At 45.5% G+C, this 20,291-nt stretch overlaps 1 protein-coding gene across 1 annotated transcript in view; it reads right to left on the bottom strand.

Annotated features, from left to right (window-relative positions):
* MALRD1 (MAM and LDL receptor class A domain containing 1) overlaps positions 1-20,291 on the bottom strand; it is a 3,359,462-nt gene that overhangs the window by 2,287,227 nt on the left and 1,051,944 nt on the right. Inside the window, exon 25 of the mRNA XM_069646615.1 lies at positions 1,835-1,991. Within this exon, the coding sequence (XP_069502716.1) occupies positions 1,835-1,991 (157 nt within the window). The remainder of the gene's footprint in view (positions 1-1,834; positions 1,992-20,291) is intronic.

Raw genomic sequence — 20,291 nt, 5'->3', positions numbered from 1 at the left:
ATTGGACCTACAGTGTGTCATGAACTGGTCACGTATATGTTCGTCAAATGCTTCTTGAAATTTGCAAGATAATGCCAGGTGTTGCAGCGCCGTCACATACTCTTCCACAGATTCTCTCGAAGCTTATACACGCATGCGGAAATTAAAGCGTTCCAATATTGTGCTGGTTTTAGGATTAAAATGCTTATCCAGCTTCATCAGAGCCAAATCAAATTTGTTCACAGCATCACCACTGCCATCTCCCTCAGGTTGGGGAAGTGTTTCGTATATTCTTTGTCCCTCATACCCTAGGAAATGCAATAGTAATGCCAATTTCCTTTCATTGGAGTATGATGTTCCACAGGCTGCCTTCATATAATGTAAAAACCCTTTGCGTCATTGTGCCCACATGATTTTTGCTGGGCCTGGAACTGGCATAAAAATTGGTGGACCAGCTATGCCAGGCAAACCCGTCATTGTCAGTGGTTGTAGCTGATCTTCTAACCTTCCTTAGTCACCCGGATAAAACTTTGTATCCAATGCGCTTTGCAAAGGTGAAATTCTTAAATGTACTTTGATGTGCAGTAGATGCAGAATAAACGCTGGAACGTAATGCCTTTCAACTTCAAGTGCTTGCCAAGTTATATTTTCACGTGACTCTGGTAGACAAACTTGCAAGTATGGAACTTTCCACTTTTCCCAATTGCTATGGTGCTTTGTACTCACCTGTGCTGGCTTAGTGCTTCATAAACGTCCAGAAATGCTGCTAGGCATTCACAGCCTCAGGACTTTCCAGCTGCCGTGAAACTGTATTCATCCGCACAACGAAATCGCAGGTTGCTGCAAACACGAACTGAATGAGGAAGAGTTTACTTTTGTGCTGCGCACCCTCTACCGCACATACGGTAATCTTCTTTCTCCCTTTGCTCACCCCTCCCTTTCCAGGAACGCGCGTCCATTTTATTATTATTTTTTTTTAAGCCGAGGTGAAGAAAAGGGAAGCAAGTAGCGTCTTACGCCTCTCCGAGGCTGCAATAGAAATTCTGCCGCAGGACTACGCGGGGCTTTGCTGCGACGTCAGCAATGTCTCTTCAGGACGGCCGCATCAACCAAGCGAAACGAACTTCGCAATCGACGGAAAGTTCATGGGCGGCGCAGGCACTTACTTGGTATTGGGTCAGCCAGACTTGATTCGGTGGCCGCTGCAACACTTGGAGAAGTGGAGCGGCCCAGAGCACGAAGTAGCACACGATGGGGTCTCTCCCTCGGCGGCCACTACTACGCTTGTGAGAAGCGGAGCGGCATGCGAGCTGAGTCGTTGTTGGGAGGCTCCTGTTAACATCCCATCCTCGTTGCCATTGTTATGAAGACGCTCTGGACATCAGGTAAGTCTTCAAGGTAAGAATATATTAAGATAACAGGAGAAAAAGACCCCCTACAACAACAGAGGACCCCTTCTCAAACAAGTAAACTCAACTGACAAAATGTAGAATACTGAGAGCAACATAAACACATACAGGTTCTATGACCTCACTAGAACTTGAGGTTCAATAAGCATTCCATGGCATATCCTTCCTTTAACTAACAATGTCCCATGTAAAGAACATCATAACAGAACATTATGTTGTCTATCGGCCCACTGATTTAACATTGTGATACTGAGTATGGGTGTGCAGTCTCTCCAATCAAATCAATAACCATTCACTCTGTATAGCCGTCAAAAACAACTCATGCACTAATGTAAGGATTTTCAATGAATAGTACAAATTAGCAATTTGATCATCATACATTTACGCAAACATTGCAGCAGCATTAAACTGCATTACACCCATTGAAATATGCAATGACATTTTACCTGAAGTGAACCAATTGTAGCACCATTCATATGACTCCAAAACACCAGTTTACATTTTGGTCCAGTATAGGACACATACGGAGTAACAATGTCTGCATAATCTCCATACTTCCCATTTGAACTGTCAGCATATAAATACCATCCTTCTTCAGAAGCCCTGAGGAATAAAACGAATGAGATTTTCTTTTAGGTTTTTTTAGGATTAAATAAAAATACCAATTTTCTTACTGAATACAAACATCAAATACCACATACTTGGAAAGCTGTTCATCTATTTAGAATGGTCTAAGCATACATAACTAGAACATTTTGAGATCCCAATTTGTAAAGGCGTCTGTAAGCAAATATTACATTCAAGAGTACAGGTTGTAGGATAAACATATTCACGCATGTATACTTATGCTTCCCCGACAATTTCTCCAGTATTCCAATTGGGAGGATCCTTGTCACATGAAATAAACACATTTAACGCTATTTTCTATCCTGACCTAGTCAACCTTTTAAAGTGTGTATGTGGCAGGGCATGCCCACTGAAAAGCTCCATCGCCAGCTAAAGGTTTAGGCTTTCAATAGAAATGTGAACATATTCTGAGAAAAATTGCTCCTAGTAGTGTTTCACCAACACTATAACACTTGCTAGAACTCATCACCTCAATTTAAAACTATCATTGGTAAAGCTACACGTTTTGTTGTGTATGGTTGTTTATTGCATTTACATGTTTAGGTAAGAGTGCAATAAATACTTGAACTCCACTCAGCAAGTAGTTCCCAACATGTCTGCTTACAGAAAAATATAATTAGTAATATACATATTAGAAATAACTCTCTTCACTCCGCTGTTCAGAAGTCTTTTTACTATGTGTATTGCTAACATTATATGTCAGCAAACACTGCAGGCATTTAAGGTAAACATGGTGGAGTTATTAAGGGGTGAAGTGAGGTGTGTAGGTTGGAATTTAAAGGATTGGTGGACAGGGGTAAGGTGTTGAATGTGGGGCTACAGTGGAGGGTTAGTGTTGGGATAAGCTTGAATGAGCAGTGGCAAGATCAGGTGAGCTAGGATGGGAGGTTTGTCGGGGAAATGCAGGGGTGCGTTGGAGGAGGTATAGGATGGTGAATGGCTATAGGTGAGGTAGGCAAGTTGTGGATAGAGTGGGGTGGGGTAGATTAGGGTGAGATGAGGGTTGGTAGGGTAGAATGCAGTGATGTGTGTTGTGTGGGAATAGAGCGGTGCATGGTATAGAGGAGTATGGGATGTTCAGTGTAGGGAGGGGTGAAGGAGGGTGGGTTGGGTAGAGTGCCATGGGGCAGAGGGGAACAGCGGCAGCAGTACTTTGTGGGAAAGGGTGTAGTAAGGGGGTGCAGTCAAGTAGCATCACAGTGTTAGAATGGAGCAGGTTAGAGTGGGGAGTTTGAACTGGTAGAATGAAAGGTGTGAAATTATGGTGTGGAGTTTTTGTATGTAGCTAGGTTTTGGTGGTGTGGGTTGGGGGCTTGGTGGTCTGGGTTGTAGAACAAAATGGAGGTACTGTGTGGATTAGGGTGTGGAGTGGTGATGTTCTTATTTTATTTTATTTGAATTTTAGTTTACTACTGGAACTAACTAGAGGGTCTTGGAGAGCCTTACATAGTTCAATGTACGAATCATTGGGAGTTGAAAAAAGAAGACACAACAGGTTTTCATGAAGGGATAGGATGACTAAGATTGACAAGGGATAAAATTGGAGGAGGGAAGTGTATGTGTGGGGAAGCATGCATGTTTGAATGCTCTTCTTTTAAAGTGGTGATAGAGGGTGCAGTGCGAATGTGAAGAGGTAGGGTGTTCCATGCCCTAGGTGCCCATTTGGTAAAGGCTTGTTTTTGTGTGCATGAGAGTTTGCAGATTGGAATGTGCAGAAGGTGTTGGCTGGTTTGTCTGGTGTTTGTGGGGGTGATGAGTTTGAGTTTGTCATGAAGATAAGCTGTAGTTTTGAGGTGAATGGCTTTGACTACACTGCAAAGTCCTTTGAAGGCAATTATCTGGGTTATGGGAAACCAGTGGAGCAGGGCAGGGGCGGAGGTGATGTGAATGTTTGGGTAGGTGAAGGATAAGTCTGGCTGCTACGTTATAGGGTGCTGTTGGGGAGTCTAGTGAGGATTGCATGGTCATACTCCAGCTTAAAGAGAACCAGTTATTGGACTGTTGTGCAGATGTCATCAGGAGGAAGGGCATGTCTGATTTTGAGTAGGAGGTGTATTTGTAGATTGCATGTTTTGGGGACAGCTGCTATGTGGTGTGTAATGGATACAGAGTGGTATCATCATTCCCAAGGACAAAAGGCAGTCCTTGTCAGATTCCATTCACCTGACTCCAGCCACTCCTTGGTTGTTGTAGAAATGTCTGAATTTCCCTAGACTTCCTTAGGCTTACAAGTCCACTCTGTGGGGGTTGCAGACCCTGTTTGTTAGCGTTGCCTTCCCTTTGTCAGCTACGGTAAATAAAATCTTTGTCTGGGTGCTTTCTCCAAGCAGGATCGGTACCTGACCTTTGGGTGCAAGCCTGGTTCCCTCTTACCAAGTGATGCACTCTCCATGTGTTGCCTGGATTCTCTCTGAAAGCAGTGTGGGTCCCTTACCTTGTGGCGCAGACCTGGCTCCCTCTCACCAAGTGATACTCTGTTCTCATGTTGCCTGGATGCTCTCTCCAAGCTGTAGGCATCCCTGGCCCTCTGGTGCAGACCTGGTCTGCACCAGAGGGCCAGGTCTGCACCCTTTAAAGAAGTAGTTCAATGTCCAAGCTGTGGACCTGGTTCACTCTCCTGCAAAGTCTTAGTACATGCCCATGTACGATTTGGGTGCAAGTCCCAGACTCGCGTATCTGGCAGTGCTCTCACTTTCTGTAGATTTGGTTCACTCTCCTGCCAAGGCTTAGTACAACTCTGTATACTATTTGGGTGTGAGTCCCAGACATGCCTTTCTGGCATGTGTTGTAACCTCCTTGAGGTTTTCAAGCCCCATTGGCTTTCCGTGTACCCAGTTGTGTAGTGTACACAATTAGTAGCTCCCTTGAGGCAGTTCGGCTCACAGGCAGCTCTAAAGTACCTTCCTGGAGCTTCACTCCTGCTGTGGTGGCTCTGCAGGTCTCTTCTCTTTGGAACAGGCACGCTCATTCGCCATTGCAGTTCCCCAGTGTCTCGGATACCAGGAGGCTTGTGCCATCTCTGCACAGTGTCACGGCCAGTGTCTGCTTCCATGCTGCTCTCAATTTGGCTCTTGTGGTTCCTCCTGGGAGGGATTGACAGCTTGCCCAGTCCTTCTTTTCAGTACTTATCTTCATTCGGCTAATCATGGAGTAAGAACCACTAGACTGTTGAACATGGTTCCAAAACAGGCTTGGTACTACTCTGTATTCCCTCCTCATCACAGAACCAAGTGAGTATGGAGATAGTAACTAACTAGTATTTCCTACTTTCCCAATATCCTCTATTGGAGTTGCCTTGGCAAAATAGATGGGATGTGGCTAAGTGTGAACGGGAGCAAATGTTGAAAGGAAAGATGTGATAACTTTGGACACCAGGGTCATGAGTTGAGTGAGAATACCATGTTCCTCCCAGATGGTTGTCACTGGTCCCAAAGGGGGTCTCCTTTCCCATGAGATCCACCAGCTGATTAACAGCCTGTAGGGTATTTTGTGAAGATTTGGGGCCTGACGGTATTTTCTTACCGCCGAAAAATAACTTAGCAACAATCACTCCTTGTATTCAGATTGGGCCATGTACAACAATAATACAGTGGACATGCATTATTTCAGCACACAGACATGCGTATTTGGTATGCGTGGTTGGTATGCCTGGTTGGTGGTATTTTGGTGAGCATAATTCCCTTGTTTTATTTGTGGCCCCAATATCCAGAACCCCTTATTTTTGTTTAGATTTTTCGTGTAATCACTAGAGAGACCTCAGGCTTGCATTTCAGGAACACCACATTTTCATTTTTAGTGTGCCACCATGGGCAATTTCTCTCTGTCTTATCTACGGCAGCAAGCTATCATGTGGTATTTTCACTATCTTATATACGGTAGTGAACTATGTCCCGGGCCTCCCTTTTTGCCGACTCATAGACCTCCGACAAACTACAACACACACAGTTAGTTATAATTGCTCATACTGAATTACATTGTGCACACGGCTGCAGCAAATTTGACGTTTAGCTACCTTGAAAATGACAATTGCACTGTCTAAACATCTCCCCACATCATCAGCACTGTATTGGTAAATATAAAACACACCACCCGTCTGCTTTCAAATATTTTTGTGTATTATAAAAGTTGCATTTAAACACGATCTCACTCTTTACAGAAATAAATAAAATAGCACAGTAACAGCATTGTCTGTGATACACTGAAAAGAGAGTGGCGGAGACAAGAACTCAATTTGCAACATTAAACATGTGAGTAAAGCACAGGAATCTCCTTTCCTACACTGACTGAATATTCTCGTACACACTCAGCCCCCACACTTCTGTAATTACCTTATCTGTTCAGCATGAGTTTTCTTCAGCTGTTCTCTTTCTGAATTTGGCTCCCTTGAAGATTAACCCCAGTGAAAACAAGCGTCTTTCGTTCTCAAACCGGGGTTATTGCCTGGAATTCTCAGCTTTTGCAGCAAGAATGCTTCAGCCAGGAAACAGGTCCTTCTCCCAGCTCTGCCAAATCTCGATTGTTCTCCCCCTCTCCTCAAGCTCCCCCAGCAAAACTCTAATCACTGCCTCTAGCATGATACTTGCTATGACGCTGCTCCAATCAGAATCAATCATGCCATCTCCTCCCTCACTACACAATGGCTCATTTCTACAGTAACCATTTGTAACCAACTGATTTCCTGTTCCTTCGAGCCCTTTGCTTCCTGTAGTTATGTGGACAGAGCAGCAGAGAAAAAGAAAAAAAAATGAATGTGTGTTTAAAAGTTCACTTTCAGAGTAGGCCAATTCTGCAGTGGAGACACATTTTTATTAGTGGGTTATGTTAAATGCAGTTTTATTAGTCAGGTTAGTTATTAATAAGGTTAGTTATTAATTTTCAAATGTGTCTCTTGCACCATAGGCATTTCAGGTGAAAAATAGTGTTCATTTTTGAATGTGCACGTGTGCTTTTAACTGCAAAAATAGATTTGCATCTTATATGTTAAAATCGTTTTTGACTGAATAGCCTGTCTTTACTTATATGTCCATGTTAATCTGGCAACACATATAGCAATGCACCACACCCATGTGGTGGTGCTGCATCAAAAAAAAATTGCTACCTGTGCAGTAGTGCTGTACTCTGTGCTGTAACACGCCAAATATCATGAGTTGAGTGAGAATACCATGTTCCTCCCAGATAGTTGTCACTGGTCCCAAAGGGGGTCTCCTTTCCCATGAGATCCACCAGCTGATTAACAGCCCCAGGGAGACTATCTGGTAGTGGCCTCACCACCCAGGCCTCATCAGAAGGGGCTCCCACCTCGGAATCAGTGACTACATCATGAGGCTTGTCACAGTGGCAATCCAGTTGGTGATGGTGGGTAGACAGGTTTTGAGGTTGTGGAGTTGTGAAGGGGATCACATTTGGAAGACTATTTGAATGTCATCTGCATATTGGTGGAAATTTCGATTTTGTTTCCATTGGGTCTGTCCAAGGGATTCAGCATACAGGTTGATGAGGATTGGAGCCAGGTAGGAGCCTTGAGGGACCCCTTACTTGACAAGAATGGGGTATGATTGATATGGAGTCATGGAGATAAGTTGAGTGTTGTCAGCAATAAACAAGGGGAACTAGTCGAGTATGGTGCCAGAGAGATTCATTCTGTGGGCTAGGACGTCCAGTAGAAGGGTGTGGTTGATTGTGTCAAAGGCTGCAAAGAGGACAAGGAGTTTGAGTAGTGCTGTGTGTCCTTTGTCTGTACAGGTCACCGAGGATGTGAGGAGTTGCAGTCTCTGTGCTGTGTACAATTCGAAACACAGATTGGAAGGGGTTGAATAGGTTGTTTGTGGTGATGTGATTTTGCAGATGGTTAGTGACATGATTCCAGTGAGGTATGGTAGGATAATAATGGGGCAGTAGTTATTAGGAAGTGTGGGTGGAGAGATGTTTTTGATGTGTGAGATTTGTCCAGTTTTTTGGGCAGTGGGAATATTACCATATGAGAGACAGGAGTTAATTATGTTGAGCCAGTGTGGATCTAGCGTTCTGGTGAAACTGGATGCAGCTTGAGGTGGTGTGCATTATCCAGGAAGTGTGCAGGTTTTCTTTTGGCAGTGACAGTAATAAGGGTGTCATTGATGATAGGGTGGAAGGTCTCCATGTGTTGGGGTATTTGGGATTGGGGGTGTGAGCTGAAAAGAGGGATTCCTGATATGTATTCTGGAGTTGAAGTAGTTCATGAAGGAATTCCATAATGAAGTGGATGGGGGTGGAAGGTGCGAATGGTGGTTTAGAGAGGGACTTGACAATGTTCAATAGTTTCTGGGTATGACTGCTGGGAGTGTCGAGTTGTTTTTAATATTGGGGTGGTATGGAATGCTGAAGTGTTGGTGTTATGGTATGGGGTGTTGGCGGAGTGCACAGATGGTGTGGACTGTTGGGTTGCAGGTCATGTGCAGTGTTGTGTTCATGTGTATTTGTTTGTTGGTGGGGAGTGATGGTGTGGAGTGTGATGCCGTAGAGATGGCTTGTTGTTGTGGTGTAGGTTGTTGGTGTGGATTAGTGGTGGCAGGAAGTGTTGCTTTGGACTTGAGGGGACTGGTGTTGTGCAGGGTTGGGGGTGTGGTGTCTGTCTGGGGGCGTGATGGTGTGGTGTGTGCGAAGCGCTTGTGTAATGGTATGGACTGGCAGCAGTGTAGACTGATGGTGTTGAGTGGTGGCATGGAGTGTTGAGTTGGGGTGTAGTGGTGTGCTGGTGTGAAGTGGCTTGCTGTTGTGTAAGATTGGTGAGGAGTGATGGTGTGGAATGTGATGGTGTTGAGGTCGTTTTTTTTGGTGATGGAGGTTGGTGGTGTGGATTGGTGGGAAATGGAACTGGTGATGTGGATTTGTGTGGGCTGGAGTGGTGCTGTACAGTGGTGGAGGCATGGAGTCTGTCTGTGGGTGTGTGAGGGTGTGGTGTAGTGTGTGAAGTGCTGGTGTAATGGTGTGAAGTACCAGCAGTGTTGGCTGATGGTTTGGAGTGTGGTCGTGGAGTGGCGGTATAGAGTTTTGAGCTGGTGTGTAGTGGTGTGCCTGTGTTGAGTGGTTTGGTGTTGTGGAGTGGTTGTAAGGAGTGATGGTTTGGAGGGTGGTGGTGTTGGGGTTGGATTTGGTGGCAGAGAAGGGTTGTGGTTTGGCTTGGTGGTATGGGAACTGGTGTGGGATATTTGTTGGCATGTGGAGTGGAGGTGTGCAGTGGTAGAGGCATGGAGTCAGCCTGCGGGGATGGGGTGGTTGTGAGAGGTGGGGTGTGGAGTGGTGTACTGTGTTGTGAGTTGCAGAGGTGTGGTAGTGTGGTAGCGTGATGGTGTTAAGTGGTGCAGTGATATGGAGTGAGGGTTCAAAGAGGGGGTATATAGAAAAAGGTTTGGAGGTATTGAGTTGTGTGGTGGTGTGGGTGGGATGGTGGATGGTTGGATTTTCTGTGTAGAGTGTTGGTGTTAAGTGGTGATGTGGAGTGTTGTTGGAGTGGTGTGGTGTGTTGGTGTGGAGTGAGTCTGGAATGATGGGTTTTGTGGTATGTGGGGAGTGCTGAGGTGGACTGGTGTTATGGTGGTGCTGAGCGGTATTTTGGTGTGGAGTCGTGGTTTGGAATGGTGATGTAAATGGTGGTGGTGCGAGGGTATGGAATGGTGGACATATTTGGTGTTGTGGAGTGATGAGTGGTGGGTTGGTTTGGAGTGATGTGTTGGTGTGAAGTGGGGCTGTGGAGTGTAATAGTGTTTTGGAACGGTGGTTTGGAGTGGGTGTGTGCAGTGTTGTGAGTTAGAGGTAGGGTGTGGGGTGGTGTAGAGTGGTAGGGTGTGGAGTGGGGGATTGCAGGTTATGCTGGAGTGTGATGTAGTATGGAGGAATGTGTTGGTGTGGAGGTGGGATGGCAAAGTGGTTTGCAGTGGAGGGTTGTATTGCTGTGTGGTGTGGGTGTGATCTGTAGTGATGGTGGTCTGAAGAGGTAGTGTGGAGTGATGGTAGTAGTGGTGGTGTTAAGTGGTATGTGATGGGGTGATATGCCAGGGAGACAACTGCAACAGAGTGGGCCAGTCTCTTCTGCCAGCACTACACCACAGCTGTGGCATTGCTACATTGAGGAACAAAACGTAGCTATAGTAGGGATTTCCAGCGAGAGCCCAATAACAAGCACTCCTCTCTCCCTCTGCAGGATAGCGACAGGCACGCTTGGCTTTCTATCTTTGAAGTCATGTCACTATACGTTGTATAGTTCCTTAAGTTGGATGGCATATGGAGGGATGCTCCAAAAAGAAGGTGTGGTCTCAGTTTAGGGCCAGCCTGCATTAAAGGCCTAAAGGGGTTGCTACTTGACTAAAACATATCTAACGAGAGTATACGGGTGGAAAGCTTTGCCACTACACCCGTCCTTCTGCCCATTTCAAGTCATGCCTACACAGCAGCTTAGTGACACAGAATACCCTATACGGAGAAAAAAACAAACATCAAATACAACTGTTTGCAAAATACCATGTTTCTTTGGGGCCCAAACACATTTGGGGCGCCGGTCAAACACAAATAATGAAGACATCCAAGTTTCTCCATTTGCTTTTCCACGTTGCAATCCTGGCAAACATTTTGACATTCTTCACTAGCAGCGAATGGAATAAGCATGGGATGTCCCTTAAAGTCTGCCAACTCCCTTCATCTGTGGTAGAATCTGAGTAATAAACAAATGCCATTCAAAGGCACCATCATCAGTCCATGATGATGGCATTTGTGCTCTAGCATAGGTGCAACACTCATTTAAAAAATAACAGTCAGTAGGATGATATACCAGCTGCAGTGTACATGTAGGAAAAAGATCAGTTGCCACATGAAAAGGTACACATGCACCAGCGTAGATAAAGAACCAACATTAGCAGCCTACAGATAACATAGCATCTGCAGTTGCAGGTTTGAAGTTGGCTGGAAGGTGCACATATGCAAACATAGGGCCTAATTATGAGTGTGTGGGTGTGGTAATAACATGCCGGTAGCACAGCACACCAGCACGTTATTGCACTGGCACTGTTCAATGCTGCTGTTAGGGTGGTGGATTCACCACCAGCTCTGAGCTGACGGTATATCCACCACCCTTCCAGCAAAAAACTGCTGGTTTTACCAACCCGGTAATATCGGTGCCAGTAATACTGGTAAATGCCCCATGAAGTCCCATGGTGGGACTCCATGGGGGGGGAGGGCACTCTATTTGTTGCAGTTGTCTCCAAGTCATCTCAACTCATCGCATACCTCTTCACACAAACACTGCTACATATCACAACCACACCACAATACAATAATACACTACAGACCACCCTACCATCCCACATCCACACCACTTGAGTATAGGCACCCCCACACACTTCAGTATAGGCACGTTATAAATGCCATCTCGTATCATATCACCATACTACATCACACTCAAATGTATCATGAAAACCCCCACTCCACACCACTCCACTCTAAACCAACCCACACAATACCTCTATATCACCACACTGCACACACCCACTCCAAAGCACAGCTCCAAAACCCTCCTTCACTCCACACCCCCACTTCACACCAACGCATTACTCCACACCAACCCACCACACTAACCCACTACTCATCACTCCATAATACCCAATAATTCCACAAAACCATTCCACAACCTCACCCCACCCCACCACCTTCTGGTCCCGGAGGTTAGTGTGGAGGGAGCAATGTGGTGGGGGTGAGGTTTTGTTTGGTTTGGGGGGGTGGGTGGGGGTAGCCAACAGGGAGAGGATCCCTGTTGCCTCCCCACATTTAAAAAAACATGGTGCCACCCAGGGTAGGGCCTAGGGTTGCCGGAGCAGCGGACAGAGACTGTAGATTCTCGCCCACTGTGCCAGACACCTGATTGGCCAAAGGCCCTTCCACGGGTGTGAATGGTTAATACACCCAACAAAATAAAGCTTTTGATAAGATCACCTGTTTATGGTCCTTGATAGATACAGACTTGCAGATGGATACACATGAGGTGAAGAAGAACAATTGAAATTCTAGAAGCATCAAAGAGTTTGGTTCAAATAAGCTCATTACCAGTCTTTCATAATTCACATTTCTCTCTCCTCTCTAGGACCCCTTTTACTCAAAAGATCTAGATGAAAACAAAGTGCAGCCAATGGGCTAAAGAATTGCACCAGAATGTGGGAAATCAAATCTCTTCACAGAATAAAGTCCAATGCTATACAATCAATTAAGATGTTCTGTAGGATGACATTATTATCCTATGACAAAGCTGGGTTATGATCCTCTGCACGTTGGTTTCACTGCATCAATTTGACAACCTAACTACTTCTCCTGACTAGCGTTTTATGTCACTCATAATGGTAAACACACCTGCATCATAATGATATTATGTTAGTTTTATAACTAGTGTTTTGTAGGTATGTTGTACTATGCATACTTATCTCACTTAAACACTCACACAACCATCTCTCGCACAACAAGCCACACACACTTCACAACACTGTAACAACGCACAAGCAGGAACAACAGCACACGCGGACTGACTCCGATCCGATACCCGCACCAAAGCTCAGCACCCGGTGTATACCAAGTTGATGCTGCCAACAGAACACCACTCCTCTCACTATCCTACTCCATTCTTCACCTTACTAACCCATCCCACCTTTATCGTTTACAGATCCGCATGAGTGCCTGGGGACCAATTCCGTTGGTGATGGTGCGCGGTGCAAATACCTTTAACATTTAACATTTAACATTTAACAGATATCAACCATGAAAGGAGAGGAAAGTCTGAGTTGGGTTTGCAACTTTTCAGTACTATGATGTAAACATTAAGGCAGAACACTGCAAGAAGTACTACACTCACTGAGCAATCTTCTTAAACATGATGGCTGACAAACCAATCATTGTACATTTCAGTTTGAATTATTGCATTTGAGCAGTATATTACACACAGAAAGAAAAACATGCAATACAAGTTGAGCTATAGTGATTGATTGATTGTTTATTTGTATAGCGCCTATACACAATGTGTTTCGAAGCGCTTCAAGGAGAGAGGGAGCATGGGAAAATACAGTTACATTCTTACAGGTCCTTGAAACAAATAAGAATGTGAAGAAAGAAGAAAATGTTATCATATCATAACAGATAGTACAAGTGCATGGAACAAAAAAGGGAAGGAGGGGAAGGAAAAGAGGAGACAATACTAGCAGTATCATTACTATGCCTTACGACAATTGTTGCAGTGCAAGAGTGACACGAGGAAGGGGGAGAAGGGGAGGTAGGGGCAGAGGAGAGGAACAAAACAAGTGACTATCTTAAGGGTCAATGACTGATCAAGGTAGTGCTGGGAGGGGGAGGGAGGAGAAGACATGGAGGAAGGAAAAGGGGGGGCAGACAAGCTATTTTCAAAAGGTCAGGGGACAGTGATAAGGGTAAGTGCTAAGAATAGTAAAGGGTGAAGGGGAAAAAGAAAAGGGGGCAGAGGGGGCACACAGATGGACAAGGGGGAACACAGATGGACATGGGGGAACACAGATGGACACGGGGGAACGCAGATGGACACGGGGAAGGGGGGCAAACAGATAGACACGGGGGAACACAGATGGACACGGGGGCAGAGGGTGTGCACAGATGGACAGGGGGGCAGGGGGGGACACAGATGGACATGGGGGAACACAGATGGACACAGGGGGCAGGAGGGGCGTACTGATAAACACAGGGGGCAACGAGGGAACACAGATGGACACAGGGAACACAGATGGACATGAGGGGTAGGGGGGGTGAACAGATGGACACGGGGGAACACAGATGGACACGGGGGCAGCGGGGGCACACAGATGGACACGGGGGCAGGGGGAACACAGATGGACACGGGGGAACACAGATGGACATGGGTGCAGGGGAGCGAACAGATGGACACGGGGGGCGGCTAGTGGCCTACCATGGTGGACAGGGGTAGACAGGGCCTTTGTTGTGGGCCTTGGGTGTTTGGGCCCGCTCCCGCCTCCCAGTCACTGTGATTGGCCTTTACAGGTCAAATCAGCTAATGGGAGAGGGAGGGGGAGCTGGCCAAGGCAGGAACCTCAGTGCAAGATGGAATGGCCATCTTGGAGGGGCCAAACAAAGAGGAAACCTTAGCACAAAGTTAAAGCAAACAGCAAAAATCTATAGGAGGCTGGGGTAAACAGAAGTGGGGATCATTTCATGCAGTCCTCAGGCTGCAGGCATCTTAATAGTCATTTTCATAGCAAAAATTAGGCAGTCCGTGCATCGAGAGCAATAAGCACAATGTTGCGCTTGGGCTTACCCAAAGCACGACGCTTCAGTCACTTGATGTTATGCTGGCAGTAAGAGGGCAGCAGGAGCAGGGACGGCAGGCTCGACCAGGGCAAGACCAGAAAATGAACAAACCGCAGTGTAACACAGAATGCATTAAAGGATCAGCTGAGAACATAGCTGTAAAAATCTGAGCAGGCAGCAATACATCCTCTGAGACAGATGTCTGCCTCAATACTGGATAAAGCATTCGGGTATACATTCTCTATACTGCATAAAGCATTCTGTGGACACATACAGCAGTGAGGCCTATCAGCAAGTCCTTCAGACCAGCAGTAGAGCTGAAGCTGGCAGAGCAGTAATGTCATTGTGGAAAGCAGAGCTGAGAGGGACATGGCAGGAGCTGCATGGAAGCATACATCTTTGTAGACAGCTAACAACCCGCCCTGTCCCTGTTTGAGATTTTAGGGCTGGGCCAATAGATGGGAATGAGGTGGTAATAGCTCGATTGAATCGAGGATATCATGCTGATGGCACCAGAAAGTGCGGTGAGTGTGCAGTTGGAGCCGGGAATTGTATGGATTGTTTTAGGTGCTTGCCGGACGCCGAACTTTGCTACACCCATTCTCTCACCTCCTTCAAATAGCCGCCCCCTGCCGAAGTGCAGTGGAGTGTGGTGAGGGTGCAGTTGGAGCTGGGAACCCTGTGTATTATTTTTCGTGCTTGATCGACGCTGAACTTTGTTACACCCATTCTTTCACCAGTCTCAAATAATCTCCCCCTGCAAGGAGCACAGCGGAGTGTGGCAAGTGTGAAACTCCATTCCTACTCTGGCTATGATGGACGACTTGACTGCTGACACTTTACATGGTGAGCATTCCACAACTGGCCTGCATACTGCCTTTTTGTCTCCTTCCACCCAGGCTATGACAAGGGCAAGTTTTCTATTGGCATGGGCCCTAATGAAGGTGACTTCACCCTCACTTCTTCCAACATAAAAGCAAAAAGGACAGAAGTGTGATTAAGTGTGATATTGCATGCTCACCCGACTGCATATATTCATGTGATCAGTCAATACAGAGAGGCCTCCATTAGGCCTGACTAATCTGTGCCTGCATAACATGACTTCTGTGTCTGATCGTCTAGGGGCCTTGGGTCTTGCAAGATAGACCTCGGTTGATGATCTCTCAAATATACCAGAATTGGTCAATACTCAGAGGGATGTTTGGGATGACTTATCAACATCTTCAGATTCCTCCTGTGCCTCGACACTGAGGTCAGCTACGAAAAGGGCGCCATCTCATCAATATATCAGTGCCCCCTCTTTGGTGGCACTCAATGTCATGCTTAATTGTAAAAGTGTATGATTTGATGCATAGTGAGTTGAAGTTGCATATTCAAGACCTCAATCATATTAATAACAGTCTGTATTCACTGTCAAACAAAATGGTGGCGCTCAGCCTCCTACTGTGTGCCAACTCACCCTGCCTGAAGATACTAGGCAGGATTACCTGGGTTTGGTGGAATCTGGTGGCTCTAGAACTTTGGATAATTTCAAAACTTCTGTGCTGCACACAGCACTGACTCCAGACTCCAGGAGGGAAGATTCTGGATGTCTGGACTCTTGCTGTTTAAGATCTTGGAATTCCTACAAGAATAATAATCAGTTGAGTCAGGTGCCATGGGAATCCGATACTGGGTTGGCCTGCTCTGTGAGCTGCTTTTCTTTTTTAAGAAAGAGCAAGTGAGTTTAAATCCAAAACCTCCCTCCAAGAACCAAGGGCCTAAATGATTGAAGCATGGGCCAACACCCACGACAAATAAGAAACGAAGAGCGAAGAAGATCAATAAAAGCTCTTCTACTAACTACATTTTTTAGGGTCCAATTTTATAAGAACAACCCCCCCTAAAACTGTTTGTCCTCCCTTTTTTCTCCTTCCCTTTCTTGTCACCTGGTTTCCACAGGGGCGCCGGACGGACCTGGACGGTCCGATGTTGAATGGCTCCACGTGCCCCCTCTGTTTGCCCCTTCTGTCACAAAAGCAGATTTGCCTAAAAAGTTAAAACGAAATATTACCTAACCGTAAGGAGGAGGACCGACTCCCACCTCCCGTGGCCTCCTTGTGCACCCCTCTGCTATGTCTCACCTTAGTGTTTTGAATGGCAGACTCTCCATCCTGCAACTGTATGCAGGGGTGCGTAGCAGTTCTAGGATCTAGTTACTTCACTGATCCTGAAGATTTCTAGACAACTATGACTCAATGGGGTAAGTCTTTATACCAATGGTATGGATTGCTTTAGAGTTCAAGTTGCCAAAAGTTCACTCCTATGCCTCTTCTTTGCAGGTTTGCCCTTGGTGCATAAAATGAAGTGGACTCCTCACCAGAAATGTTGAACTGAATTCCAAGGTAAGTTTCCACGCCAGCGTTATGCGATAATGTGTTAACATAAGGTATTGTTCTTCTGCACAACTAACCTGCTGTTCTTTTTCTTTTCTGCAGGTGCAGTACCTCCGGGGCTGAGATCGTGTGATGATGTCTTGAGGGACCGCAAGGACATGCAGCCTTCAGGTGAGTAGTAGTGCTGTGTAAGATTTAAATGTCTTTAATGAGGCCCTTCCCCATTGCGCAGCTAACCTGATGCCTTATTTTGTGTTCGACAGGTGCGGCAGCTCCGGAGCGGCGATCGAGTGATGGTGCTTCGATGGATCACAAGGGTGAGCAGCCTTCTGGTAAGTATTAGCATTGCACAGTGTTGCAATGTTTTTTATGTAGTCTGTGCGGATAACCTGGTGTTTTCCTTTTCAGCTTAGCAGAAGTGGAGACTCCAGAGTGATTGAGATGGAGCATCAGGAAAGAGCCTTGCCCTGTTTTCTCCTTTCTCTTCCTTTCCTTGCCGGCAGCTCGTGAAAACCTAGACGGGCATGGCTGAAGACTGGCCTGAAGTTAGCAGACACGGTGAGCGTTACGCTGCAGGAGTGCAGAATAACGCAAAGCGTGTTCTGTTCTGAGGGCGTGGTTTATATAGCTTTCAAGAAGTAGTTCCCAGGTAAAGTAGTCCCTCCAACTTCACCCTATCAAGTAGTCCCCAGGTAAAGTAGTCCCTTCAGCCTGCCTCAGACTGGTCTGCACGTGGTTCTCCTTCCTTGTAACCTGCCTTGCTTGAGAGGGCAGCATGAGCCTGGTGCCAACGGCGTCGGGACCGAGTCCAGGAAGCCCTTAGGCAATCCTTTGGGGCCTTAAAGGTCCCCATGGGTGCCAATACCCTGGGCAAGCTGGTCTGCCCCTGATGTCTGGGGGCAAGCACCGTGACAGCACAGGTGCATTATAAATGCCATATTATATCATAACATATCATATCATATCATTGGATGGGCCAATTTGGGAAAGAGTATGTTAATTTGGCGGGGGACTTTAATTCAAACTGTCTGGGAGACCTTGACGGTGGTGCTTTGTCTGTAAGATCTCACACAGCGTATCAGGATAACTTAGTTAAGAGAGCATCCAAGTAGTTTGAATTTTGTGAGGTGTGGCCTGTTTATTGCTACAATGGAAATATTAAGGGAGATTTTTCAGGGAGGGGACGGGAGGGGCAGGGGGAGCCTGTGGTCAGACCTAGCATTGAAGTATTGACGCTCAATAATTGACTATATTCTTGCTTATAGAATTTGGGATAATCGAAACTACAGTGATTGATCACAACATTTTATCAGTCACTTATGACGCTCTTTTCAAAGCAGATTGTGCAACTTTGTCCCCATATATTGTAGTCAATTGGAATATATTAATTATTTGCGGGTCAGAGTGAAAAATAGAGGGTTTTAATTGGTCGGTTGTAATGATTATGGAAAACTCTACAGTTGAGTTTAGGTGCGAGGCCACGGAAAGCGGTTGAAAAACGCAGAGAACGCAGCCCTAGAACTAATTATCAGAGCTACTAATTTCTATGAGAAGACTCAAGGACTAATTTACAATTTGACAAACTGATTAGTCGGCTGGGAACAATATGAGTAGAAACCATTCATGAAACCGCAGAGGATTAATTAATCAATTGAATACATTATCAACATACTGATCTATACGATGTACACAGCATAAGGAGAGACAGAATAATACAGTTGTTGTCAAGATAAGGAATTTTGACATAAGGACATTGTTTAAGAAATTATGTATGATACTATGATTGTGTAGCAATATTTTGTGCCCTGACGAAAACCCAAGGGGTCGAAACACATGTTGGCAATCTTGCAAGTGCACATTTTGTTGGCATTTATCTGGGCAATTGGCTCGTGCCCACATTGTTTGGATTTATTTGAATATGCAATTGGAAATTTGCTTGTGCACAAATTGTTTGCAGAGATTTGGATTGGAAATGTGATTGAAACTGCTATATCTGTTTATTGAATATACTCTTACTGAGAACTGTTCTTGATTGTAATACTCACATCTATTGGGACTAGAAAGATACATATTTTGTCTATGATTAATGTCAATAAATTATCCACTGTTCGCAGGTAGACCGGTGTAAACGATCATTGATCCTCACACTATTCTTGAACCATATGTCTTTGTAGAGTTGAACGCAGAATAGGGGAAATACTAAAACAATTCACATTCCAGCAGTTGGGCTGGGGTAGCCCTTCTTTTCCACCCAAACCGAAGCAAATACTCAATTTATATCTTTTTTGTTCAGTTAATGTATTCATCACAATATTTAACTGGTTGAACTCTCAGCGCTCCCTGATACTAGTTACCCCACACTCTTTTGACTATATGCAAATGTGGTCTCTCTCAGAGATTCTGCTCCCCCCTCATCGAAAAACCAGATTCCATTTACTGATTTGTCTTCCCGTAGGGAACACAATACGTGACTGCATCTGTGATTTTCTTCTCTGTAAGAAAGAAAATCATGGCTCTCCATCACATTCTGTTCACTCAGGAAACTTTGAGTGCCACGTTTTAGAATGTGTTTCATGAAAAAAGGAAACGCACACAGGTATTTTCTGTTCTTTTCAGAATCAAATAATGCATCCATGTGTGTGCTCTGCTGCCTTAAGGGGAAACAACATGCATTCCCCTCTGTTTTCTCTGGCAGAAACCGAGTGCCCGTTCCTATATTCTTTACTCTCTAGAGCAGTATATCACTGTGATCAGCTGTTTCTTAGGGAAATAAATCAATGGTCGCAAGGTAGACTATGCTGTTGTCTAAGGAAAATATCAAATCTCCCTGTTTTTATCAGGAAATAATAAGAGCAACTCTCTGCCATTGAACAGCCTCTCAAAATATACAATCATTCATATTGTCATGTCTAGGGCCATATTATAATTTTTTTATTTATTTGTATTTAATCAAAATAAATTTTTTACAAAATTAGAAAATGCTGACAATCAATCAATCAATCAAACATTGTCTTTGGGCCTCATTACGAGGTGGGTGGTAAGGGTTAACGGGCACCCATAAGGAGACCGGTGCCGGCAAACCCTTACCGCCCTATTCCGAGGTCCCTTAGTGGGTCCCGCTATGGGCGCGTGGTTTTACCAGGCACCCTTAGCGGAAGCCGCTAAGGGACCAGGGAGCTAATAATGGGCCCGCTATTAGCTTCATCCCCATTCCCATTCGAGCCCTATGGAGGCTCGAATGGGAATGGGGAATGGGTCTCGGAATGGGGAGTTACCGGTCCGTATTTCGAGAACCCGGACCCGGAATGCGGTAAGGGGGTAACCATGGTGCTAATAGCCTCGTAATGAGGCTCTTTGTGTTGCACTACATTTTTTTGTGACTATTGCTGACAAAGCTGAAGTTTATCTTAACCTTGTCAAAGATCAACTTAAAATTAGATCCGAAGGTTACCACTGATTTTTTTTGCAGACATAGGAGGTCATTACGACCTAGTCGGTAAGGGGTTAACGGCGCTGGTAAAGGTGCCGGAGCCATCAACCCCTTACCGCCTCATTGCGAGTTCTGCTCGTGGGACCCGCTAAGGCCGCCTGTTAAAAC

Source organism: Ambystoma mexicanum, chromosome 2q (genome assembly GCF_040938575.1).
Source record: "Ambystoma mexicanum isolate Mex_15411 chromosome 2q, UKY_AmexF1_1, whole genome shotgun sequence".
Lineage (NCBI taxonomy): Eukaryota > Metazoa > Chordata > Amphibia > Caudata > Ambystomatidae > Ambystoma > Ambystoma mexicanum.
This window is presented reverse-complemented; position numbering and strand designations above follow the sequence as displayed.